The 25,894-nt window shown below is 43.4% G+C and overlaps 1 protein-coding gene across 1 annotated transcript in view; it reads left to right on the top strand.

Moving 5' to 3' along the window:
- The first annotated feature begins 405 nt into the window (after positions 1 to 405).
- LOC147693308 (extracellular calcium-sensing receptor-like) overlaps positions 406 to 25,894 on the top strand; it is a 76,622-nt gene continuing 51,133 nt past the window's right edge. Inside the window, exon 1 of the mRNA XM_086935919.1 lies at positions 406 to 1,110. Coding sequence (XP_086792045.1) covers positions 406 to 1,110 — 705 coding nt within the window. The remainder of the gene's footprint in view (positions 1,111 to 25,894) is intronic.

The following is a 25,894-nucleotide window of genomic DNA, read 5'->3' on the forward strand; positions in this document are numbered from 1 at the left end:
GCACTGAGGTGTAATGCTGCATTTGTTCCTAGAGTTCCATTTCTAGCATGTTACCAGAGAGAGGAGATTATAAATCCAGATGTTAATGCCCCACAATGAACCTACGGAACATTCAAAGTGGATAAACCCATCATAGGTGTCTCTAAGTAGAGGTGTATCAATGATACCATCAGTTTTAATTGTTTCATGTTAATCAATGTCTGACGTATATATTGAGACACCATTTCCTTTTTCTTAATTGTTTCTGATGTTTCCATTTTGTGACAGATTAGCCATTCTTCTGTGCTTTCTTCACTCAGCGACAAGCTGCAGTTTCCTTCCTTCCTGCGCACGGTGCCCGGTTACACATTCCAGAACATCGCCCTGGCACGACTGATGGGGCACTTGAACTGGGCATGGGTGGGGATGATCATTTCTAATGATGAGGTGGGCTTGCAAGGAGGTCAGGGCATAAAGAAAGGGATTGAGGAAACTGGAGGCTGTGTGGCTTTCATGGAACAAATTAACCTTCGATTCTCCAAGGTGAAAGTCCTGCAAATTGTTGAGATGATTAAAGAACATTTGGTGAAGGTTATCATTGTTCACAGCCCTGAGGTGCATGTCAAGGTGTTACTACAAACCATGTATGAACAAAATGTAAGCAGTAAAGTCTTGATATTCACAGCATCATTTATCATAACTCCTGGACTCCTGGACGGCCAGGCCTGGAAGATAATGAATGGATCTTTAGGGATAGCACCTCACACAGAACACATGCCTAATTTTGAAGAATTCTTGTCCAACCTACATCCTTCTAAGTACCCGGAGGACATTTTTATGAATACTTTCTGGGAGAAAGCTTTGCATTGTAAACTTCCAGGGACAAATGGAAACATAACTGTGACTGCTGAAGAGATAGAAAGTAAGGCCATGTCTTGTTTGGGGGACAGATCTTTGAAGAAACTGGCAAGAACTTTATTTGAACTCAATGACCTGAGCTACACTTACCACACTTATACAGCAGTTTATGCGATTGCTCATGCATTAAATGCTCTGATTACTTGTGAGCCAGGACATGGGCCTTTTATCAATGAATCATGTGCTGACATCAAAGATATTCAGCCGTGGCAGGTAACAGAATTACAAATCCTATCTTATAAAAATGTGTGAACATCTGAGCTTGACAATTTGGAACATTTTGCAAAGGGACTGTGTTAGATATTATGGGGCAGATTTACAAAAACGTGACGCTTATGTGGAGATGCATCACTTTCCCTGAACCACCCTGAGAAGCCCTTGCTCCACTATGGATGCGCCGTATTTACAATACGAGAACCATGGCGCAAGGATTGACAGATGTGTCAGAAATTCTGACACATATGTTGACACAAAAGTCACGCATTGCTGGAGTCATGTTGAAAGCACAACGCAACTCCAGCAATGCAGGGGATGCCTATCCTTATTGCGCTGCATCACTCCTTATGCCTGCTTCAAGCAGGCGTAAGAATTTGAAGCAGGAGCATCCTAGAAGTGGCGCAGTGAGGCTTCTTTTGCGTTGGAACCCCCACCCAGCATACATTATACCTGACGCAGGTATAATGTGATGCAGAGCTTTACAACGTGACACATATCCCTGGATGCATCACGTTGTAAAGATTATGGCTTGAACTGCATTTCTGCGGGCTTCTCTTGGGAACAAGTTTAAAGTTCATTTCAGGAGAGAGCGTCGGAATCATACTGTTTTGTTCTTCTTGGCAATGTACCCTTTGAGTGGGAGGTTGAAGTTCCGGGTCACCCAGTCCACCTAGACTTTATATTCATTTTGGGGCCTCATAGTGAACCACTAGTCTCTCTTGGCCCCTACCAACTTGACAGCAGGGACCCATACTGGGTGCAACTGAGTAGGAGCCATTATATTAAAGTGGGTCCAAGCAGAACTCTGGTAAAATCTGGAGGATATTTGGCAAGCGTTCCCTGATGACTCTCCTTGGGATATCCATCCTATGTGCTGGAGGAGCCTGCTCTGTTTATTTAGTCCCACCCATGCAGGAGAAGCTTTTTTCTCTACTCTGTTCCAAATCGGGTATAATTCCATTCAGCTGTTTTGGATGAAGCTGTGTCAAATTTTCCTATGGAACAATTAATGGGGCAAACATGTTTTGTGACCTGCTTGATGGGTCACTCCAAAAAATTCAAGGAAGGGAGTGAGGTGAATGGGACGTTTTGTGAAGATTCATCAAATCGCACCAATGTTATTATGCTTAATTTAAAGCCCTCCATCACATTATGGTATCTTGTGAAGGTCAGCACATTGTAATACTTGTGGTGTAACGGCATGCAGGGTAAAGCCCTCTTTTGCAAAATATGATATTTGTCTATGTCTCTATCTGTGTATTCTGTTTCCCCACCCGCAGTGCCCTGGTGATGTGTATTTCAATAACATAAGGAGTCACATACCCTAATTGCCTGCATTTATCTCTCATTGAAAAGTCTGACACCTGCAACTTAACAATACCTAGTCAAGTCAATATACTTTTATTTGATTTCATTAAAAAAACATAAAAGGGTGGGAAAACCACCATGAGTAAAACATAGAAAGATATACGTAATTATTATTTTGTAAAAGATATAAAAGGCGGTATTTTTTTGTTTCTCTCTCTTGTTTTTTTTGTAAAAGTAGTAACATGTTAGCAAAGCTGTCTAGTGATTTCGGAGCCAAATGATCTAACGCTGGGTGAGTTGGTTAACTGGTTCTGCATTGGCCAGTTCTCTTGCTGCGTTTTTTAGAAAGTTTATGGCTCTGTAGGACAGTGGGATGGATGAGCCCATGAGACAGTGAATCACTGCTGCTCTACAAGTTCTTATTTGTTCCTTCCTGAAGACCTCCCGGAGGCCCATTTTGCGCGTTTCTGTTAATGCAGGGCAAATGCATAGTAGATGCAGTAAGGACTCATCTCAAGATCCGCACAGGCGGCATTCCTTTGATTGCCATTCGTATTTCCATTTCGGGGTTAGGTCCTTTGATGGGTATGACCCAAGCCTTAATAAAGTGAAAAAGTGTTTTTCTGATGCGGGAAGTGATCTAGCAAGTAGGGTTGGAGTTACAACCTCTGGTATGACTGCATCACGGCCCAGGCGTGTTTGTTTTTTGCCAGGGCAGTTTTGTCTAATAATAAAGAATGCCGTTTTATGGCTTTGTTGACCACTGATTTAAAGCCGGAGTAGGTAGGAGCTGTGAGCCATGCCTCCTCCAACTTCAGTGCTGAGAGCGAGGCATTCAGAACTTCGAAGATTGAATTTTTGAGGCTGGCTTGCTTTTCAATGTCTAGCCAACAGTGGTGCGCGAGTGTGTTTTCCTCTGCGTCCCGCATCCTCCATTAGTACTTGACTAGTGTGCCTTGTCTGTCGGGGATCTGGGGCTAGATGTAGGTAAATTCATTTTACCACTTCTTAAATACCGAATCATACCGATTCGGTATTTAAGAAGTGGTAAAATGGAGGCAGGGGGATGTAGGTATTTCAGATTCGGTAAATACCGAATCGTTGAGATTCGGTATTTACCGATTCTGTAAATACTGAATCGGTAATGCCCATTGATTCCGATGGGCTTTGCAGCCCATAGGAATCAATGGGCATTGCCGAATCGGTATTTACCGATTCGGTAAATACCGATTGCAGCAAGGGTGCAGGGGGTGTCACTTTGACACCCTCTAGCACCCCAAATACAGGCATGTGTGCCATGTGGCACACAGACATGCCCTAAGGGCATGTCTGTCTGTCACATGGCATAGGTGTGCATGCACACATGTGCATGCACACCTGGATTCGGTATTTTACCACCCAATTGGATTGGGTGTTAAAATAGCGAATCTGACAGGCCTTTGGGACTCAGAAGAGTCCCACCTACATACAGAAGTTACCGAATCGGTAAAAATACAGATTCGGTATTTTACCGATTCAGTAAATTTACTGAATCTGTAAAATAGGCCACCTACATCAAGAAATCCCATTTACCGGTCGGTAACGGCCGAATCGGCTGTTACCCGCCGGTAAATGGCGACCTACATCGGGCCCCTGGTTTCTTAGACCATACTCAAGTCGGATTTGGGCTTGCGGAATATGGCGGGGGATTGCAAACAGTTTCTTAAAAAGAATTGATTGTTCCACGTTCAAGCCGGTAGCGTCCTTGCCATTCAGGATTTCTGTGCCATATGAGATGGAGGGCAGGAATTATGCTGCTATAACCTTCAGTAGGTGGCCAGTGGAGCCGCCTGATAGCTTGTTTTTTAAAATTTTGAAGGCAAACTGCAGCTGTTTGGATTTCATGCGACCTTGGGACTGATGAATCTTGAACGTGAGTTTGCGATCAATTTGGAAACCAAGATATTTATATGAATCCACCTCGGTCAAAGGTCGCTTGTCCACAGTCCAAGTGAGTTTGCGATCGGCTTTATGGTGTTTGTTAAAGCGCATCACCTTTGTTTTTTGGTGATTGATGGTCAGTTGGACCGAGGTGGTATAAGCTCCAAGTTCAGTGATTAGTCGTTGCAAACCAATTGGCGTTTGCGCCAGTAAGACAATGTCATCCACATATTGAAGGCTGGGTATGGGTGTTTTGCCAAGTTTCGGAGGGTCACTTTGGATTGACCGAAGGTGCTCATCCATGTCGGCAGTGTAAATGTTAAAGAGACACGGTGCCAGCACTCACCCTTGTTTTAGCCCGTTGATTGTGTGAATCTTCTTTGTAATGCTGAGCCCGTCTCCTTTCCTGATCTTGACCCATGTCTGGGAGTACAGATTGATTATGGCCTCCAGCAACTTAGCAGGGACCCCCAGTTGTGCATTTTTGCCCATAGCTTAGCTCTTGAAACCTTGTCAAAGGCTGCTTTAAGGTCAATGAAGCATATGTAGAGTGGCCTTGATTTTCTGAGAGCTTGATTGGCCAAGAGGGTTACAGCGGAAATGTTCGTCAGGGTGCCCATCCCGGCCCTAAATCCAGTTTGCGTAGGTGAAATAAGGTTTTTTCGTGCCGCCCAGTCCTCTAGATCTACCAGCAGGTTTGATGCGTAGATTTTAGCCTCCACATCGATTAACGCAATCAATCTGTAATTTGAAGGATCAGAACGGGAACCCGATTTATATATGAGGCTTAGAATACTTCCCCTCCATGAGTCCGGGATTGTGTTAGAGGTTCAAATTTCCGAAAACAGAGGAGACAAATGATCTTCCCAGAATGGTGGGTTGTGCCGAAACAAGGCGTTCGGGAGGCCATTAGGCCCAGGAGCACCCTCAGATCTTAATTTTTTTATTGTTTTTAAGACTTGTTCTTTAAGGATCTGCGGAACAAAATCTGAATTAGAGGGGGTAGTCATTTTTTGCTGGGTCTATAGCAGTGGCTCCGTTACTTGATGGAAGCCACAGTCGACGATGCCTGGGGGAAGGTTTCGTTATATAATGATTCAATGAGGGCTCTCCATGTTTCCTCCATAATGTCCGAGTTATGGTGTCGGTTCCTGCCATTTGTTAACTGGTTGATGATTTCCCAGAACATCTTGGAGTCCCTTTGTTTGCAAAAGTAATGGAGTTTTGCCCAGAGATGCTCCTGGAATACTTTCTTGGCCACCATGATGTCTCTTTTAAGGTCTTTTCTGGCTTTGGAAATTTTAAGTAGTTGGTCTTGGGTGGAAGATGAGCCCTGTGTTCTTAGTTTTCGTAGGTATTTATTCAGTTGTTGTTTTTAAGTTCTTAGGCTCTTGGTGAACCATGCTGCCCCCAACGATTTTCCTGCTTTTCTGCCAATAGCTTGTTTGGACCATTTTCGATTTAGTTCAAAGGTGAATGACTCCCAAGCCCGAATGCTAGATGGTTCGGTTTTGGAATTCTCCAAGATGCTGATACATGTTTCCATAAAGTCACTTATATTATCCTTTTTCCAAGTGAGGCGTCTGAGGTTGTAGCAATGAGGTTGTTGCAACATTGCGTTAGTGAGAATTGGATTTGTGTTGTTTCTTAAGAACGTGAAGGATTGCGGTTGGTGGTCGCTCTCTGCTCTGTCAAAGATTTGAAAGTTTGTGATCTGAGAAACGAGGTTATGGTCCGTGAAAGAATAGTCAATATTTGAGGCTGACTTTTGAGTGACCCTTGTGTATACTGCTGGGGTGTCTGTCAGGCTATGACCATTGAGGATTCGCATTGGCAGATAGTACAGATGGACTGCGCATTGTTTGCCAAGAGTGTCACATCGAGTTTTGGCCTGAGTGTGCCTTCTGGTGCCATTTGTTTCTTGCGATAAAGTGATATTAAAGTCTCCTGACAAAATGATGTTGGCTTCGGAGTAGTCAAGTTTTAGAGTGGCAATTGAGGCTAATAAGCGGTCAATACTTTCCCGTTTTTGTTTGGGCGTGGGGTGAATGTAAATATTTATGATCAGTAGGCTGGTGAAAGGCGGAATGTCAAGTTTGACGCATAACAGCCAGGGGGAATCAAGGTCTATGGCGACGGCGAGTCCGGTTGAAATGAAGGTGGCGAGGCCCCCTTTTGCTCTCCCTTGGTTGGTCCCCTTTATAGCCAAATTCTGGAATTCCTTGTAACCTACTAGGGGAGTAGATTTTATTAGCCAGGTTTCCTGGAAAAGGAGTGTTTTATACTGTGTGATAAACTCCATGAAGTCTGGGTCTTCTAGTTTCGTACCAAGACCAAATATGTTCCAGGAGCAGACTTTACAGCCTTTGAGTGAGTTTGTGGCAACTTGTGGATTTTTTCATGCCCCGGCTAGGAAGATTCCGCGCATGTTTAAGTGCCAGGATCCAGTGGGCTGACTGGCTTCGGAGTGGGCGAAGGTGATTGTGATTATCCTGGCCTTGGAGTCTATGCCTGGAAGAGGACTTTGGTTGTCCGGGCCTTTGGCGCCTTTTAACAGACCCGCATTACGTTTAGGCATGTGTAATGGGCTGGGATAACACGGGGGTCGTTTTTTTTAACACAATGCCCCATTTTTCAAAGGGGACTCTCTGCTGCCATATTTGCTCAGTAAGGAGGGAGTAAGTAAACGTGGCGGTGGTTGATTCTTGGAATTCCGCAGAATGCTGATTCTGGTAGAACCCTATTCTTTCAATATCCCTGGAGTTAATATGGCTCAATGAAGGGAATGCATTGAATAACTTTAACAGAACGCTTCTATTAAGGAAGTCGTGATTGCCCCTTGAGACATAGTGGGGGATAAAGTCTTATTTATTATTATTTGGGAAGATCCCAAGCTGCGACGCGTAATCAGAGCCATATTTCATTGTAGTTGCTTCCCCTGTGGGCCCTGAGAGCATCAAGGGCAAGAGCAGAGAGACATTAGTATTATTTTGTGTGGGAGTTTTATTGACCTTTATGTTGGTGATGGCGATGCATTCCGGACCAGGCTTGTTAATTTTGTCAAGGTTGCAGCAGTCTTTCCCGGGATTGTCCTTTAGCGTGTCGTCCTGTCTGAGTTGCATTGTGATTCGATCTTTCAATTCAATCCTGGACGGAGAGGCAGTATTTGCTGTTTGCTTAAACAAGGTGTTATGGTGTTGCTTCTCTTTCCTGGTTGGCGGTTTGAATAGACTGTATACATTGTCTGACAACTATTGTTTAATTTTGGTGTAATTTGGACTGCTAAATGTAGCAAGGAAGTCAAGTGGGGGGATTAGGGATTCCTTGTTGCTTGTTGCTTCCAAAGTATTTAGGACCTTGTCTTTAATGCTTTGTTTCCTTCCCTCTTCAAGTAGGACAGAAGTTACATTAATTGACTGACTTGGTTGTTTACTTTTTCTCGCTTTTCTAAGGTGTTTTTTCTCCCGCTTAGTTAGTGGCTTAGTTACTATGGCCGGCCTTGCTGGAGACTGATCATAGTTATCGAGAAATTGAGAGGCCGAGGTATTAGAGATATCGTGGGCATTGACGGCCGTGGGTGCAGGTGTATTTTCGAAGATTGAAGTTGTGGAGGTGCCCATGCTGCCGATAATTTGTCCTTCCGTGGGCTTAGGGTATGCCGAATCCTTTTCCAGTGGGGCCTCATGAACTTTCCCTGCCTTGTGAGAATTGTTTGAAAGGGCTTTCCTGGTAGTGCCCAGGAGGTCTGTCAGTAAAATTGGAACCGCAGCATGTTTATCAATGATTTGGGTGCAGTGGCAGTGGCATGATTGGTATGTAGTTTCTTGGTCTCGCTGTACCTTTGCAATCATCTCATTGAAGCGACATATTTTTTGTTCAATCCTCTGGACGTGAGTAGCTAGAATGTTTAAAAGATCTACTTGGGTGTCAAGCTTGTCGACATGAAGGGTCATAGCTTTGCTAATTGTATCTAGGGTGTTGAGCAAGAGTGGCCAGACAAAAGGTGTTGGGGAACAGCTGGATATGTCAGTGGAAGCCTGAGCCCGGTGTTCTATATTGCTGGTGAAGGCTGGGAGCCGATCGCTCTGACCTAATTTCATGTATTCAATCTATTATTATTGCTAACCAATGCATACATTCACATAACCCTCTCTCCCACTAAAATCACACCTAACCAGTATTAATTTAATCTGCCACATAGAAAATTGAATAATTGCACGGGCCAGTTTCCATTAGAGTGTAAGACTGAATCGCTATAACCAACAATAACCATAAAAGCCCCTCATTGCAGAGCAGCATGCATCCCGGCATAGAGTGCTACAACCCTTCATTAGGGTTAGTAAGTGCTTTATAAATGCAATTACAAAACAATGTTACCCAACCGAAACTAATATCAAAATACTCAGGTGTTAGATGAGTGTTGTTCATACAGGCTGCATAACAATACCCTATTACCTCTCGTGCCCCTCCGTTACTCGCATATGATAAAACTGGTTGGGACCATGCCCATCACCCAGTACTGTACAATAAAACACCATAACCTTTTCACCAGGCATTAAATAACTGAAGAGATTGCCATATGGCCAAAACAGAGCTATAATTTAGTTCACCACTGCAGATCCCGGCTAGCTACAAAGTACTACTATTTCTTGAAATCTCACCATGATAATTAAATAAGGGATGAGTTTAACAAAGTCAATCCTAGCAAACAATTCTTGCTCACGACAATAAACTCACACACATTAAACAAAATACAATCCAGGGCAGTAACCCACTAAGTAGAATATAAACATAAGAAATACCCGAGCTGCTCAATGTTACCAGATTACTGAAAACTATACACTGCATGCCTGTCTCTCATACATCTACATGTATCACTCGTCTGAGAGCTACATCCCATCAAATGGTAACCGCAGCACAATCGTCCTCTCATGCGGAAGGAACCACTTCCCACAGATGATGAAAAAAAATACAACACACTCTCAACCACACACCCTACACAGTATAACTTGCAACTCATGGAGGCACGCACTTCAGAGCACCACATGTTGTAAGCACTATATAAATGTTGCAATGCCATACATTACATTAAGCACTACTCTTATTTCAAAGCCCCCTTTCAGACTCTACCTCATTGGAGGGAAAGGTCATCCTCTTGGATGATGTGCTTGGCAGTTAGCAACCTTGTGTGCTTTTTATGGATACATTTATTTAAAAGTTTTGTATAGCCCTAGTTGTACCCAAGGGTATCAGAGCGATTCACAGCAAGTACAATTATATATCTGCCTCCTTATAGAATGCAAGCCACCCTCTTACATTGAGATTGGTCAGTACGGATCATTGACAGAATTCCGAGCCATAAAATATCAAAACACAGAAATATCGGAAATTAAATATAGATAACAACAATATCAAAGTCTGTATACTTAACTATAAAAATCACAAATATCAAGAACACAAATTTCATTGTTAAAAATGTCAAATTTTACTTATGTCAAAATCAAAAATATAGTTGTCTTTAAATAAACGTTTATGTAAAAAAATAGCAATTCACACAATATCCACCACAATATTACCATCAAATAAATAAATATTCATTAATAACATGATATTAAAAAGCTTTTCACATGAAACAATCACTTCAAATAAACCCTAAACTTGTTATACATATATTTACATTAAATTACAATATATTACATCAACAAAATATTTGCCATTAATCCCCAAAAAATGATAAATATAAAATATATACAATTAAACCCCCCAAAAAGTTGCATTAAATACAAATATTTAAACACCAAACTACACATACCTATTGGTTCTCACCAGTAGGTAGTTATAGTTAGGATCTTGCCCCCGATTCTGATCCCATTAGAAAAGCCCCCCGAAAGACTTGGTTCAGGAGAGCTTTCCAAGCAAATCGCGTTCCGGGAGCCCGTGGGACCGATTTTGATGCATCCTTATAGTGATGGACTAGGTTCGCTCGGACCCCCATTGAACTCGATGGGAGCCTGTGTACCGAAGGTGTACACAGGCAGTCATTGCAAAAAGGGGTGTGTGGGAAAAAGTGTGCACCCTTTGGTGGGCACACCATAGTGCCCAACACACTATGCATGGTTGGGTAAATGGGACCCATAGGTAGAATTTGGAGGGCCCCAGATGAGGGGGGGCAGCTACGGGTCCCCAAAGACCGATTTTGGAAGCCTTTTTGATCCAGGCAAACCGAATCGAAAAAGGCTCTCAGAATCATTCCTCAGAATTGCTGACATGGAAAACCTAGTCCATACAGCTGTAAGAACCGGCTCCGGAGGGCTCTATCCCTCTAAATGCCTTTCGGAACCGATTCAGTCAGTGCTAACGTTTTCCAGGCATTGTACTTGGTCATTTGGAGCTGTAAACAAACCAGTCAGAAAGAAGTCTCTGTATCAGTTTAGGCAATTGCAAAGCCGATTCGGAGACCTTCCGACCAAGATCGGAATAAACCCCCTTGTTTACATATTTTTTGTTTTCGAATTAACTTTGGCGCCATTTGACGAATCTTCACAGAGTTTTCAAAACTAGTCTGCAACTCACATCAGCCGCTGTCTTGAAAGTGTTAGGGTGATTTGTCAAGTGGGGTCACCATGCAATTTCCCACAGGGATTTTAGACACAACTACAGCCCAAACCACTGAAAGGGATTACACCAAATTTGGCAGAAAGCAAAATCTTGGTCAAGAAATATCTCTTTTTGTAATTTGTGTAAATATATTCAGTAGTTTGGGTGTTATTGAAGAAAAAAATACTTTTGTGTATCTAGGGGCATGGAGGGTCAGCGAATCTGACAGATCACATTGTTGGATCTGATTAGCTGCCCCACTTCAGCCAGGAAATATGCCTCTTTATTCTGATAGCCATCACCCCGCATGTTGTGACAACGCGGCTGTTACAGTGACCGCATTGTAACAACGCATACCATTACCTCGCACGTCGTAATAAGGTCTTGCTGCAGGGGGCAACAACTACATTGTAACAACATGTGGTGTGATGGATTCTTAGTAAGGGCTGTTTACCTGTGTCATCCGTTTTGGGGCTCGGTACTCGGCCAGAGTCCCAAAAATAGGCAGAAAATCAACAAGGGGGCAGGGAAGGAATACCCTGACCGCTTAGGCCTGGTGGTGGAGGCCTAAATGTTTTAAAAAAAATCTTTATACATTTTGCTACGATTTTGCATAGGATCACGGGTATGCAGCCTTCACCCCAAGCCAATTTCAGCACAGAGGTCTCCAACCCTCAGGGCCAGGCAGCAATTTGAAAAGGGTGGAGGGTCACTCGGCTCCCCTCCCATCGCCATTAATGGCCTGGGAATCCCACCTCCAAGGGCCAGCTCTTACTATGTCCCGGGGCGCCCACCTCTCTGATATAGTGGTTTACTCTCACTTGGTTGGAACAATTTCAAAACTTCCACCAAGTGGGTGCAAAAACTGAGTGCCTGGTTTAGATTTCAGAAATAATAGTCCCGCTGCCACTTTTTTAACGGCCTGACCACCTCCTACTTGGTGGTTCACCCACCGTATTTAGATGTTAGTTGGTTTGTAGACAAAAGACCTTCTGAGGTTTGCTGACTCCGCCAGGATTGTTTGGCCGTCTTGACAGCATAAGTGGGAGCATCATCTGACCACAGGGGCCCAACTAGGCTTCCAGCTGAGTAAACTTAGATATGCTTTTCCTTTGAGGCAACTGTGGCAGGAAAACCGCCTACTTTGTGTCGGAGGAATTAAAGGAAAAGCTATAAAGATTTTTTCCTGTTTTCCACTCCCATTTCCATCTTGAATGGCATTGTCCCGGTCCCTCCTTTGCTTCTCTAACTCCACCATGATGCCAAACAAATCCATTCTTGCCAGGATCTAAGGTAAGTTACTTTTACAATTGTCTTCATATGAATCATGTGCTGGTAAATGCTGTAGCATCATGTATTTTTGCATTGCTCTTACATGCAATTTTTCTTATGTGGAAAGCAGTATTGTGCATTTCACAACTTATTAAAGTAAGTACGGCCTATTTAATGGCAGCCACTGCTCAGACATGTGAGCAAGACCTCAGACCTCTGCTCTTCGCCCCAGAAGCACCACTGTTTTGCTGCTGCTCCTACCCCTACACCTTTCTGTGAAGGTAGGTGTTCAAGGCCTGTGCCTCATCCCTGGTGGTCCAGTGGGAGAGCATTGCTCTTCTGCTGGTCCGCAGGTGTCTGTCTTCGTGTTTGGGCCAGTTTTTTGTTTGTTTGATATTGTGCCTTTAATTTCCTGCCTTTAATTGTATTTGTCTATGTACCTGTGCCCTTTGTTTGTATCCTCTATGCCTGTTTTTCACCGTCCTTTTCGTGCCGCTGCTGCCCTCTGGCTCCTTCACCCTGCTGGTTCACGCTCCCGCCTCCCAGCTGTGCTTCCGCCCTATTTTATGGCGGCTGCTGCGTGGCCGTGCAGCGGGTGTGCCACATGCGTGCCAAAGGCAAGCCTGTCTGTGCCTGTCCGGGACCCAACCGTGACCAGTGCAAGGGACCCTGGTTCTCTCGCCACCCACCACTACAACTAAGCTGCCACCCTCACACTCAACCCTGGAAGAAACAAAATCTGCCAGCTGTCTATACCCAACACCACTCATTGCCAGTTCTCCTGCTGACACTCTCAGCAAACCTTCACCATCCTCTACCCCCCATGGTTGCTGCCCCCACGCTGGACGCTAGCACCCCCGAAGTCCTGAGGTGCATCCTCCTCAATATGCACTCCCTGCACAGACATGCTGTAGAGATCTAGACCTCCTTGACACCGTCTTGCCAGACATCGACTTCCTCACAGAAACGTGGACAGACCCCACTTCCGCGCCCGACAGTGGCACCACCAATAGCAATAGATTCAATATCCTGCGTACTGCCCCAACCACCCAGGAGGAGACACACAAGAGCTCCCTCCGACTCACCACTTCCAGCATGAGCGACCCCCTGTCCACCACCAAACACCTCCATTCCCAGATGCAGACCAGCCCCAGAACAATCATGCATGGCACCCTTGCCTACAGACTCCCTGGACCCCAAACAGCGTTCACCACAAACATTGTTGACCTGATCGCGCCCCACACCATCGCCTCCATGGACTACATACTATTCAGAGACCTCAACTTCAGCCTCGATAACCTCACCAACCCCAACTCTGCCACCCTTGGACTGAAACAACTCGTCACCACCCCTACCCACAAGGCAGGACACACCCTCAACCCAATTTTCCCAAGAGGCAACAACATCCACTTCAGCCACACCACACAACCCCCCAGGATACACCACCACTCAGGACACTTCCATGTCAAAAAATCCACTGACCCCAATCCTACATCATGCCCTCCGTGAAGAAACTGGAGCAAGGTCACTGAGGAGCACCTCAACTCCGCCCTTAACCACGATGCCCCCCACTTTGACCAACACCAACTCTGCAGCCAAAGAACTTCACAGATGGATCACCAACTGCGCAGACAAGCCCACCCCCCTCTACAACCCCGACAAACAGCACCCCAGGAAAGTCACCTGGTTCACCACCGACCACCATGATTACAGACGCACCTGCAGAAGTCTCAAGAAGAATTGGAGACACAGCAAAACATCTGAAGACCGCACAACACACAAGAATGCCCTGACAGAATACCACCAACTCATCAGATCTACCAAAAGGACCTTCATCTAAAACACAGTCCACTCCAACACCACAAATGCTAAGGAACTCTTCAACATTATCTAGGAATTCACCAACTCTCCCAGGACCTCTGTGACAAACTCGGCTCCTACTTCCACCTGGAAATTATATCAACTTCAACAAACAGACTCTGGAAATTCACTCAACTCCTCCACCCAGCAACCATAACCAGCCCACCATCTCCTCCATGACCACGGCCACCACCACAGACACTTCGTCGACCATGAAAGGCATTCATTCAGGAGCCCCCATGGACCCCTACCCTCCGCACATCTTCCACAGAGCTGCTGCCACCATTGCACCTGAGCTATGACGTACCATCAATGCCACCTTCATAGTCAGCACATTCCCCAATGACTGGAAGTGCGCAGCACTCAAGCCCCTCATCAAGAAGCCCTCAGCAGATCCAACAGACCTGAATTACCGACCGATCTCTCTCCTTCTTTTTTGCGACCTAAGACACTGAGAAGATCATCAACAGGCAACTAACAAAATTCATCAATGAGAACTTCATCCTTGACCTGTCCAATCTGGATTCCACAGCAACCACAGCACAGAGACCACCCTACTTTGCACTCTCCTTGACGTAGGCTACACCGTGGCCCTGATCCTACTTGCCATCTCTGCAGCCTTTGACACAGTCTCCCACTGCACTCTCACTGACAGTTTTCACGATGCCGGCATACAGAGAACCACCTTCGACTGGCTCCACTCCTTCCTCACCGGAAGAACCCAAAGAATCAGACTTTCACCCTTCCTCTCCGAACCCACAGAGATCAACTCGGGAGTACCCCAAAGATCATCGCTCAGCCCCACTCTCTTCAAAATCTACATGACCCCCTCGCCGCTATCGTCAGACAACATAGACTCACAGTCACCATAGTATCCTGCACTGAAGACACCCAGCTCAGCCTCTCCCTCAATAAGGATGCCCTGATCACCAGACTCAGCTTGCAGGAAGGAATGAAGGACTTTGTATCCCAGATGAGCAGCAGCTGCCTAAAGCTTAACTTGGAGCAGACAGAAGACCTCATCCTCAGACCCTCCCCCTCTGCATGGGACAACACCTGTTGGCCCACCACCCTCAGCAGCTCCCCACCCCCACGGACCAGGCCCAGAACCTTGGCATCATTCTCAAGTTCTCCCTCACCATGACCCTACAGATCAACACTGTCACATCCACATGCTTCAACAACCTCCGCATCCTCCGCAAGACCTTCAAATGGATCCCCCAAATCAAGAAAGACCATCACCCATGCACTCATAACCAGAAGAATGGACTACGGAAACGCCCTCTATGCCAGGATCAACATATTTATGCTCTGCACGCTCCAGGAAATACAGAACACTGTCCTTTGCATCCCTCGACACAAACACATCACCTGTGAGACCTCCACTGGCTCCCAGTAGAAAAGAGAGTAACCTTCAAGATACTCACCCCGCCTAGAAATGCCTCTACAACACCAGACCCCCGAACCTCAACAAAAGAATCTCCTTACACATAAAGAAAAGAATATCTGATCCACCAACTTCTGCCTCGCTGAAATCCTATGCATCCGCAGAACCAGAACGGGTGGAAGAGCCTTCTCCTACATCACGGCAAATACCTGGAATGAGCTCCCGATCAACATCAGACGTGCCCCCACTCTTCACATCTTAAGGAAGACCCTCAAGACCCGTCTCTATGACTGACCAGAGCTGCACCCACCAAGCGCCTTGATACCCCTACATGTGAATAGTGCACTTCACAATTCACTTATTGATTGATCACACCTGTATTGACCCAAAATATTGATGTGGTACAGGTGCGTGCTGTACTTGTCGTCCATGTGGATGTGTGTACTATGATGTTTGTATGTTGTTCGTGTGACATGCGATATGTAACAAAACAGGCAATTGCATATACAAAAGTACTACTTAGCGATCTCCAATTCGCCAGGGACTCGCTCATCAGTAAACTGCCAACAGGACACTGCCAGCACAATGGGGACATCTACATTAGCTCGAGAGAGCCTTACAATAATAACTGTGATGGAGTACTCATGGTCAGCAGAGAAAACTTCAGACGCAGCAATTATAGAGTCTGTTGATGCAGTATTTGAATACATTGGGTGGGACGCCGTCAGCTTTATGGTGTACTTGGGGCATACACATACCTGAAAATTTAACAATTACAGATAATGAGAAACGTTGCCTTTTACATGACAACCCAAATAATGAGAAATAAATCCTAATATTCTTTACAGCAAACAACTAAATGACATTTAGTCAATGTCAACCCTGAATGATGGATGTGACCTTCAAAATGTGTCCCAAATCACCCACTCAGATATGCACCATAAATGGTGAATATCAAAACACCAATATCCCTTTTATGTATCCCCACTACCAAATAAACAAAGCAGCACTTCCTACAAGCTCTTACACTATATAAAACATGAAATAAGTAACTATTACTCCCAAAAATAATCATAGACTTTGAGCAAGCGATGATTTAATCCATTCTAAAAATATACCTCCACAAAGACATACAAGGCAAGTAGTAATATTTCATTTTTAAAAAAAATATATTTTTAGTTTATTGTTTTCTTACAAGGAAATACAGCAATACAGAAATACATAAACAAGAAACCATCAACATTAAATACAAACAATATACACAATTTATATAATTCAAGCGATATGATTAAATCCATTCAGTAATAGGTGCTCAAATTTTCTCCCCCAAAGCTCTTCTTTTGACCCCCTTTAACTTATAAATAGCGGACTCGATATTATACATAGACAATAATTTTTCACGCCAATTAAAGAATGAAGGGGGATCTGGACTGATCCATTCTTTAGTAATACAGGACCTGGCCGCCGCCATACATATAAATAAAAAATAAGATATTGGCTTTGATCTAGAATGGGTATACTCGATACCCAATAGCACCAGCTCGATAGTTACAGTAATCTCACATTTAAGAGCGACAGAAAGAAAATTTTCAATTTGTTGAAAAAACGCCCTAAGTTTGGGGCAGGAAAAGAACCTATGTAATTCATCCGCTGCAAATAACCTGCAGCGACTGCAATTCGTTCCAGTAGTCGTACTCCACTTAGCGCCTGTACTTGGAGTATAATAAGGGTTATGAATACACATAAAATGCTGAGATTTCATCATCCCTGTAATCAAACAGTCTGAAGCAAATTTGATAGAAAGCAAAATATCAATATCAGGGATGCCTAATTTATTAGCCCATTTCGACTGGCATTGTCCCAGATCATCCCCCCATTCTTGAATCAAGCTTAGATAAAGAGCTCCTGTACAAGGCTTTTTCTGCAAAAGTTCTAATAGAGGAATTTTCATCATTCTAACTGAGGTGGTAGATAGATAACTCTGTAAAAAACTTCGAAGTTGAAGAAATTTAAAAAAATCATTTCTTGCCAATGAGAAGTTATTCTCCAATTCCTGAAATGAAGCAATTTGGCCATTAAAAAATAAGTCCCCTAAATATCGTATTCTTTTCTGCTCCCACCTATACATGGTTAAGTCACAGAAAATGGCTGGTAAGAGACCTGACGATGTTAAAGGAGTATAGAAGTTTAATTTAGATAGAGCTAAATGCTTTTGAACTTTTTGCCAAGCTCCAAAGGCTGCCTTCAATGTCTTATACTTTGTTTTTTTGTGGTAACTGGGCTCGACAACTTTAAGAAAGCTAACCTTCACTTTCTCGCCCATAACCATTTCATATATCGATGGTGTTTGACAAATCGGTACATTTACTCTATCACCCATGATAAGTGGACTTATAAATTGTAATGCAGCAGCTAAATAATAAAATAAAAAGTAAGGGACATTCCAGCCACCACACTCATTACTGAGTATCATTTTCTTAAGGCCTTTACGATGGCGTTTGTAGCCCCACAAAAACCGGGAAGTAGCCCGTTCTAAATTTTTGAAAGAAAGACAGTGAAATTCTAATGGTATAGTGCGGAACATGTACAGCACTTTTGAAAAAATCTGCATTTTTAGGATGTTAAATCTGCCGTACAATGATAGGTGTAAATGGTCCAAATGCTGTAACGTAGAATTAATTTGCACTATCACAGGATTTATATTAAGCTCTGGAATTTTCTCTTTAGGCAGAGAAATCTTAATTCCCAAATATGTAACCTCTGAAGTAGTGGAGATATTCGAAGGTGGATTATTCCCCGAACAAAGAATCTGCGTTTTCTCTAGATTGAGTTTATAACCGCAGAATAATCCAAATTGTTTAGCAAGATCAATAATTGCCGGAAGAGCTGTCTGGACATCGGTGGTAGTTATCACTATATCATCGGCGTAGGAAAATGCACGATAATTAGCATTAACCATGTAAATAGGTTTAATTTTTTGTTCCAAAATAAAATGATTAATTAAAGGGTCAATATAAAAAGCAAAAAGTAAGGGTGAGCAAGGACATCCTTGTTGGGTGCCCCTGGTGATTGCAAAAGTAGTAATATTTCAAGCAAAGTATATAGTGACACCTCCAAAAATCCGCACTGTTTAGAATATTCCACAGACAGCAAATTTGTCTTTCAAATAAAAACAAGAGGTCTCCAATCACTACAGTTTACTAATAGAAAGCCCTTGCTACCAAAAAAATAAGACAAACTTAGGGCCTGATTACGAGTTTGGAGGACTTCGGACCTCCACTGCGGTGGCATCGGATTCACTGCCGCCCACTGTATTACAAGTTTGGCGGTTTGCCGAACGAAAGACCGCCGGAGAACTTCCCACACCACAAGCCATTAGCCGACCGCCTCGACAGCAGTTTGGGAAAAGAAGCTGTCACAGGGTGGTACAGAGAAGTCAATTGCCGTCCCAACTACTAGTTTGATTTCCAAAGAGCTGCCGACCATGGCGGTGGGACAGCCTCCTTTGATTCCACGGAATGAAAGTATTTGGGGTGCATCATCACCCATTTCCATGTCTTCCCTCAGTCATCAATGTGAATATCTTCCTCCAGGACTCTACTTCACAGCAGCCTCTTGACCCTGATGAAATCCAGGTAAGTCAGTTGTGTACTATTTTCCCATTGACTAGACTGGGCACATATGGTCCAGACTTCAGCAATGTGAAAGTACTGGTAGTAGCTATTTGGAATATCATATTACGGTGGGAGAGACCCCAGTCCTGGGCATTTTTTGGAGACTAAGGCATGGCTGTCGGGTGGTCAGACCACCGCGCTCATAATCTGGCCCTTAGTCCCTGAATGGATTGTTTTGAATACACTCAGTTGGCAGACTGCATCGCTCCGGACACAGATGCCAACTAAAATTCTAAATATCATGATGGACTGTCTATGACAGCACCTTGCAACAGGAAGGCAAAACAAACAATGCAGTGAAAGGATGGTACACTGCCTTTGAATCCACACTGGCCTTGAATTTAACAAACAAAACAAAAGAATATACAACATGCTGCAATTTAAAGTCAAACTCTTCATAGATAACAACAGAATAGATGACTTAGCTATTATAGCAAAAAGCTTAATATAAAATATATTTTAACCTACCAAAGGCCTCAAAAACTCTTAACCAGCATACCAAACCTATTAAAAAAAAAATGATAATAGTTTATTAGATCAGTCAAACATTTATTTAAAATTGCAAATTAATAAAGCCTGATATAATAAAAATATATATTAGATAAAAGCAAACTCAATCATCAAATCAAATAATGACAACACACAGTATAAATCACATATATTTAACATAAACATTATAATATCACCCAAATAAATTAAATAAATACATCTTACTGTTCTGTAAATGCAGATCTTTTCACAGTTTCTCCGTAATAAAAATTAGTAATCCTACAAAAGATAGATAAACGTATCCAAAAATACCCCCAAAGATGCAAAACTATAACGAATCCACTTGAAATTCTTTGAAGCAAACCAAAATATCTAGGTCCCATAAGAAACTGAGAAAAACGTTTTAAAAACTAGAGCAGCTCTAGGAAACCTGAAAAAAAGGAAATCAAAGTAAAATACATTGGTTTATTTTAAACCAAACCTGACTAAATTTGAAAAAAAGTAAACTCCGAATGTCCATTGAACGTTTTTGGGGAGAAAAACCTGTAAATGAAAATAAAGCACATACAAAACATTACATTCCCAAAAGCACAAATGCATAAAAGTTAATCAGCAAAATATAACTAACATTGCACAATTTAACATAGCATAGTGATACATTACAAAAACAGTATAAAAAAGGCAAAATGTCAAACTAGTGAAAAACACTAACAGCAATATATCTGAATATAAAAACACCCTATATATGACTATTAAACCCACACCCTAAATGCCTCCTACCCTCAAAACCTGTACTAAATTACAAATAAAGAATTACCTTTTCCGCAGAACAGCAGCACCTTTCTGTGAAATGGTTCCAGGAAAATAGCCAACAAATAAAACAAATTGATTACAAAATAGAAGGCAGCAGTAAAATAAAAATTGCTGCTAAATAAAACTAAATCAAAGACTCTCTCTCCATAGAGATACATGCAAAAATGTTAAATGCATCTTTAAAAATTGTAAATAATTATCAAACATGTAAAACATATCAAGCACTGTTATTAAAATGATGAAAAATGTGTAGTGTAGAAATTAAATAATAGTATGAAATATATACAATTATTTAATATATACTAATAAAACAAATGTAAGTTAAGGGCCTCATTATGATGTGAGGTGGAAAGCCTCTGTCCAACAGTCAGATTCTCCTAGACCATGTTGGAACCCATCCACCCGTCTCGGTCGGAAACAATTCCGACCGACCTAGTATGATGCTCGCGGTCGGAAGGGTAACCGTTCTTTAATTCTGAATCGGTCCTGACCCAAAATCGGAGAATCCGAGTCGGTCGGAACGAATTCGTAGACCTCTACATACCGTGTTTCTGACTGACTGATTATAATGTCAGATTCTGACATACTTTGAGAATTGGTCTGTGTGACATGAAAACGCTGTTGAAAACTGAATTTGGGGGCCCCTAGCAGGCCCTCCTTCATCCTGAGTCCCCTCGTTTGGGGTTGAGGAGGTACCCAAGGGACCAGCCTGTAAAACCAAGTATTGTGTGGCAGTCACCATGAAGTATCTAGCAAAGAAAGACTCGGCTGTTCCTAAAGACTAGAAGGTAGGGGAAGGTAAAAGGACGGTCACAGGAAGGGAAAGGTAGTGCTCGGTGGAGGGCTACCCTGGGTATCCAATATGTTGGTAATAATGGCCTCACACCCTTGCGAGTGTCATGCTTCATCATTGGCGTATGCTCCTCGTTGGGCAGGCGGTGCAATGCCCAACGGGCTCACCTCAAGAGGGGCTCTTTGGCGGAGATCTTTTTACCAACTGCCTATGGGTGAAGTGCGGGTGAGGGGCCAGAAGGGAACGGATAGTGTAAATATGTAGGTTAAAATGTGGCACAAGGTACCGGAGATCAATTTATTCTGGTGGTCCCCTGCCACAAGTAAAAACAGTGGGTAGCCTATGATCGCTGGAAGCTAGGATTCCACATCACAATCCAGGACTACAATACATATCGTGAGGTCAACATGTTTCTCGCCTATGCACACTGGCTGCGATTCTTCAGGACCTAGTGTTTACATCTATCTCTATTTAAGACATGACCTAGTTAGTGTCAGTTTAAAATAGTTGTACTACCTGTATGGGACAGCTCTTGCCTGGGGAGACAAAAGAGATCATTACCATGGTTTAGTGACAACAACCTTATAGTGACCGTGAACACGCTGTGCTGTGGTGGGTGCAGTGACATAAAGATAGTGACATACCAGTGATAAATTGGTGACCAGTATGTATTGACTCTATATCACACTGCTACATTACACCACACTACTAAATTAAAATCAAAGGTAAAGTTAAGTTTAAAAACAGCAGCAATTACTGAAAGACTTCCGTCCAGAACCTGTAGCAAGGGTAACGTGTTTACTCACCTAAAGGTCAAAGTGTCTTGGTGTCAACAGCACCCGGTAGGTTTTACATCAAGGGGAAAGAACCATAGGGGTTTAAGGCTAAAAGGGGGAACAACAAACACAACAGAAATCTATATGTGTCGCTTTTATTAATTTGCATATCACACAGTCGCCTCTTGGTGCTGGGAGGGGAGAGGGAAAATTATAATGGTCAGCTGCAATCAAGTAACACTATAAGATTACTGCATACGGTTCACTATCTCAGTTACCTATAGGATAGTTATTTTGGTGTGAGGTCTTTCACACACACAACAGGATTAGGTTTAGCATTATAACTGCTGTATTATGGTGGGTTGCCTTGTGCATCCCCTTCTTTAAATATCTGTGTTTAGAGCGGTATGGGTTCTAATGGACCCTTTGGTGCTACATTCATGTACTGATCGCGCCTGTGTGGATGTTTGCTTATTATAGCTCCTCCTCTCCACCCATCGAGTTTGGCTCTCTCAATGTCCCAAGGACCACTTGGTAAAAGTAGTAGTGACATATACGGGGAAGAGTCGGGTTGATTATTATCTCATGACTTGCACGTTCTAAATTGGTGTTATCTGATAACCCCCTCTCGGGGAAGTGCCACAGTGCGGGTAGAAACAAGAGGTACCTCGAGAGTATGCAATGTATCAACACGGGGTTAGAGAGGTGAAGCCCCCGTAACTATGCTGCATCAGAATGATCGCAAGCGTTGTCATTCTATAGTAGTGTGGGTTGTCGGGCGCGCTCTAGTACACCGATCAGTGCATCTCAGCATGTAGCTGACCTTTGTCAGGGAAACAACGGAAGTGTTCAGCGAGTGGACATTAAGTTAACAGGGATCAAGAGGTGGAACCCTCGTTAATCTGCAGCGTTTAAAAAGGTCGCGAGCTGCCGGGCGCGCTCTCACACGTCGGTCAGGGCATTTTGGCATTTCACAGGTCGCAGTTATTACGCGCTTGGTTACTAAAGCGCGATAATTACAGTGGCGTTTCAATGAGCACAGGGGTTGCAAGGGGAGGGTGGCGGGGGGGATCACTTACTTCTTGCTGCCTTGGTCAGCGTCTGGTATGCCCACCCAACTCTACCGGGATCCGGGTGGTACCGGGTCCTCGGGTTGGAATCTAATTGAGTGATTTGTTGGGGGCGTGGTTACAACCCCTAGTGAAAAGAATCCCGTCCTATGTCCAAGACACTAAGGACGTTCTCTGTCTCCTTGACAACCTGCAAGAAAACGTTCAAATTGACTTTTTGATAACCCTTGATGTGGAGGCCCTCTACACAAACATCCCACAGAGGGCCACACTCGGGGTGATTGAGGGAATACTTAATACTGAAGAATGGACCTCGCCCACACCACCCTCCTTTATTATGGAGTGTGCGAACCTTGCCCTGACAGAAAATTTCTTTGAGTTCAAGGGGCAACATTAGCACCAAACCCAGGGAACTTCTATGGGTAGCACTTTTGCCCCCAAGTAGTGTGGTGTAATGTAGCAGTGTGATATAGAGTCAATACATACTGGTCACCAATTTATCACTGGTATGTCACTATCTTCATGTCACTGCACCCACCACAGCACAGCGTGTTCACGGTCACTATAAGGTTGTTGTCATAAACCATGGTAATGATCTCTTTTGTCTCCCCAGGCAAGAGCTGTCCCATACAGGTAGTACAACTATTTTAAACTGACACTAACTAGGTCATGTCTTAAATAGAGATAGATGTAACCACTAGGTCCTGAAGAATCGCAGCCAGTGTGCATAGGCGAGAAAAATGTTGACCTCACAATATGTATTGTAGTCCTCGATTGTGATGTGGAATCCTAGCTCCCAGCGATCATAGGCTACCCACTGTTTTTACTTGTGGCAGGGGACTACCAGAATAAATTGATCTCCGGTACCTTGTGCCACATTTTAACTCACATATTTACACTATCCGTTCCCTTCTGGCCCCTCACCCGCACTTCACCCATAGGCAGTTGGTAAAAAGATCTCCTCCAAAGAGCCCATCTTGAGGTGAGGCCGTTGGGCATTGCACCGCCTGCCCAACGAGGAGCATACGCCAATGATGAAGCATGACACTCGCAAGGGTGTGTGAGGCCATTATTACCAACATATTGGATACCCAGGGTAGCCCTCCACCGACCACTACCTTTCCCTTCCTGTGACCGTCCTTTTACCTTCCCCTACCTTCTAGTCTTTAGGAACAACCGAGTCTTTCTTTGCTAGATATTGTCCTTTGGGCTCTGACTGTTGCTGGACCTTCCATTCTTAAATCCTCTTGAATGGTAATTTGAGCCCTTGGATCTTGACGTAATCCACTTCCCTTCCTGTTTGATATATAGTCACCATGGAATACCCGCCACAGGATGCAAGGTTTTTCACAGGTACCATTTTTCCCATTGGAGCCTGTGTTGTTGGCCGGAACCCGGTTCTCATTGAAGTCAATGGGAGTCCTTCCGAATGATGTTAGGAGGGCATGTTCTCCGTCGTGCCGAACCGCAGATTGCGAGTCGGTCAGAACCGAATCTGACAAGGAGTGGGACAGAAAGTTTCTGCCCAACATTGTTATGAGGCCAATGTTAAACATATATGAAAATTGTAAACAATTATTAAACATGTAAAACATATCAAACAATGTTATAAAAATTATGAAAAATTGTAAAAAAGATTTTTGCTAAACTTTAATGTATTTTTAATTTTTACATGAAGTATATATGATTCAAATTGTAAAGAATTGATGGAATAATTGAAAATTGGAAACAAATAAAAATAGAAAAATGTGTGTTGGACACTAAAGGGGTGACACTCCAATATTACCATATGAGGGGAAGGTGTTGAACACTAAGGCCCCGATTATGAGTCTGGCTGTCCATAGAGTGCCGGACTTGTAGTCCTGTGGTAGTGTCCTGACCACCCTCTTCGTGTAGTGTGGTCAGACCGCCACAGCCCTGCCATACCTGCCAGGGAACCACAGTTCCCTGAAGGTGTGGAAGCATCCATATGCTTGGTGGGACCCCGTGATCCCACCAAGCACGTTTGGAGGGATGTACGTCATTACCACGCACACTTTTACAACGCGTTCCATTACAACGCGGTTGTAACAACGCAAGTCGTTACAACGACTTGCGTTGGGGGGGGGCGTAAATTAAAAAAATGGAATTTACTATTCCAACACCAGTCCCCGTGGATAGTAGGGAAGGTGTTGGGATAGTATATTAACTGATTTACTATCCTTGAGCGCCACCCAGCGCAATTCATTGTAACAACTTTCGTTGTTATGACCGCGTCGTAATGGTACGGCGTTGTAACGCTTGCTTTGTAAACGTCGCATACCCGTTTGGCGTTTCCTCTCCGCAAGTGTTTTCATGGTGGTACCTCCTCCAAGAAAACACTGGCAGAGAGGAAACAAAAGGGGCCCTACAGGTAAGACTTCGACTTTTCAGCCCATGTTGTGCTGTAACTGTTTTTGGTGTTCCCATTGTGGTGCACGTTTATAGAGGCACCGCTGTGGGAACGCCCAAAAAAGCTTGCCAAACAGTAGGAAGCTCCTAATTTGGTGGGCTGCCTAACCAAAGCTTTAGCCATGGGGCAGCGAGGCAGACCCAGCGCCACATTGCCAAGGTTGTAAACAGGCCCTAAAGGAGTGACATTTACTATCCATCTACAAAAGACTGATTTTACATATCTCATTATAAATATTACTTACACAATAAATATTTCATATTTTTTATAAAATTGACTAAAATGTTATCTAAAACACACTAATCTAAAGGTTAAATCCTTGAAATACATATTTATATTTTAATTTATAAAATTACTATTTTATTTACTATTAAAAATTAATATTGTTGCA

The sequence above is a fragment of the Lissotriton vulgaris genome, chromosome 8, assembly GCF_964263255.1.
Source record: "Lissotriton vulgaris chromosome 8, aLisVul1.2, whole genome shotgun sequence".
Taxonomy (NCBI): Eukaryota; Metazoa; Chordata; class Amphibia; order Caudata; family Salamandridae; genus Lissotriton; species Lissotriton vulgaris.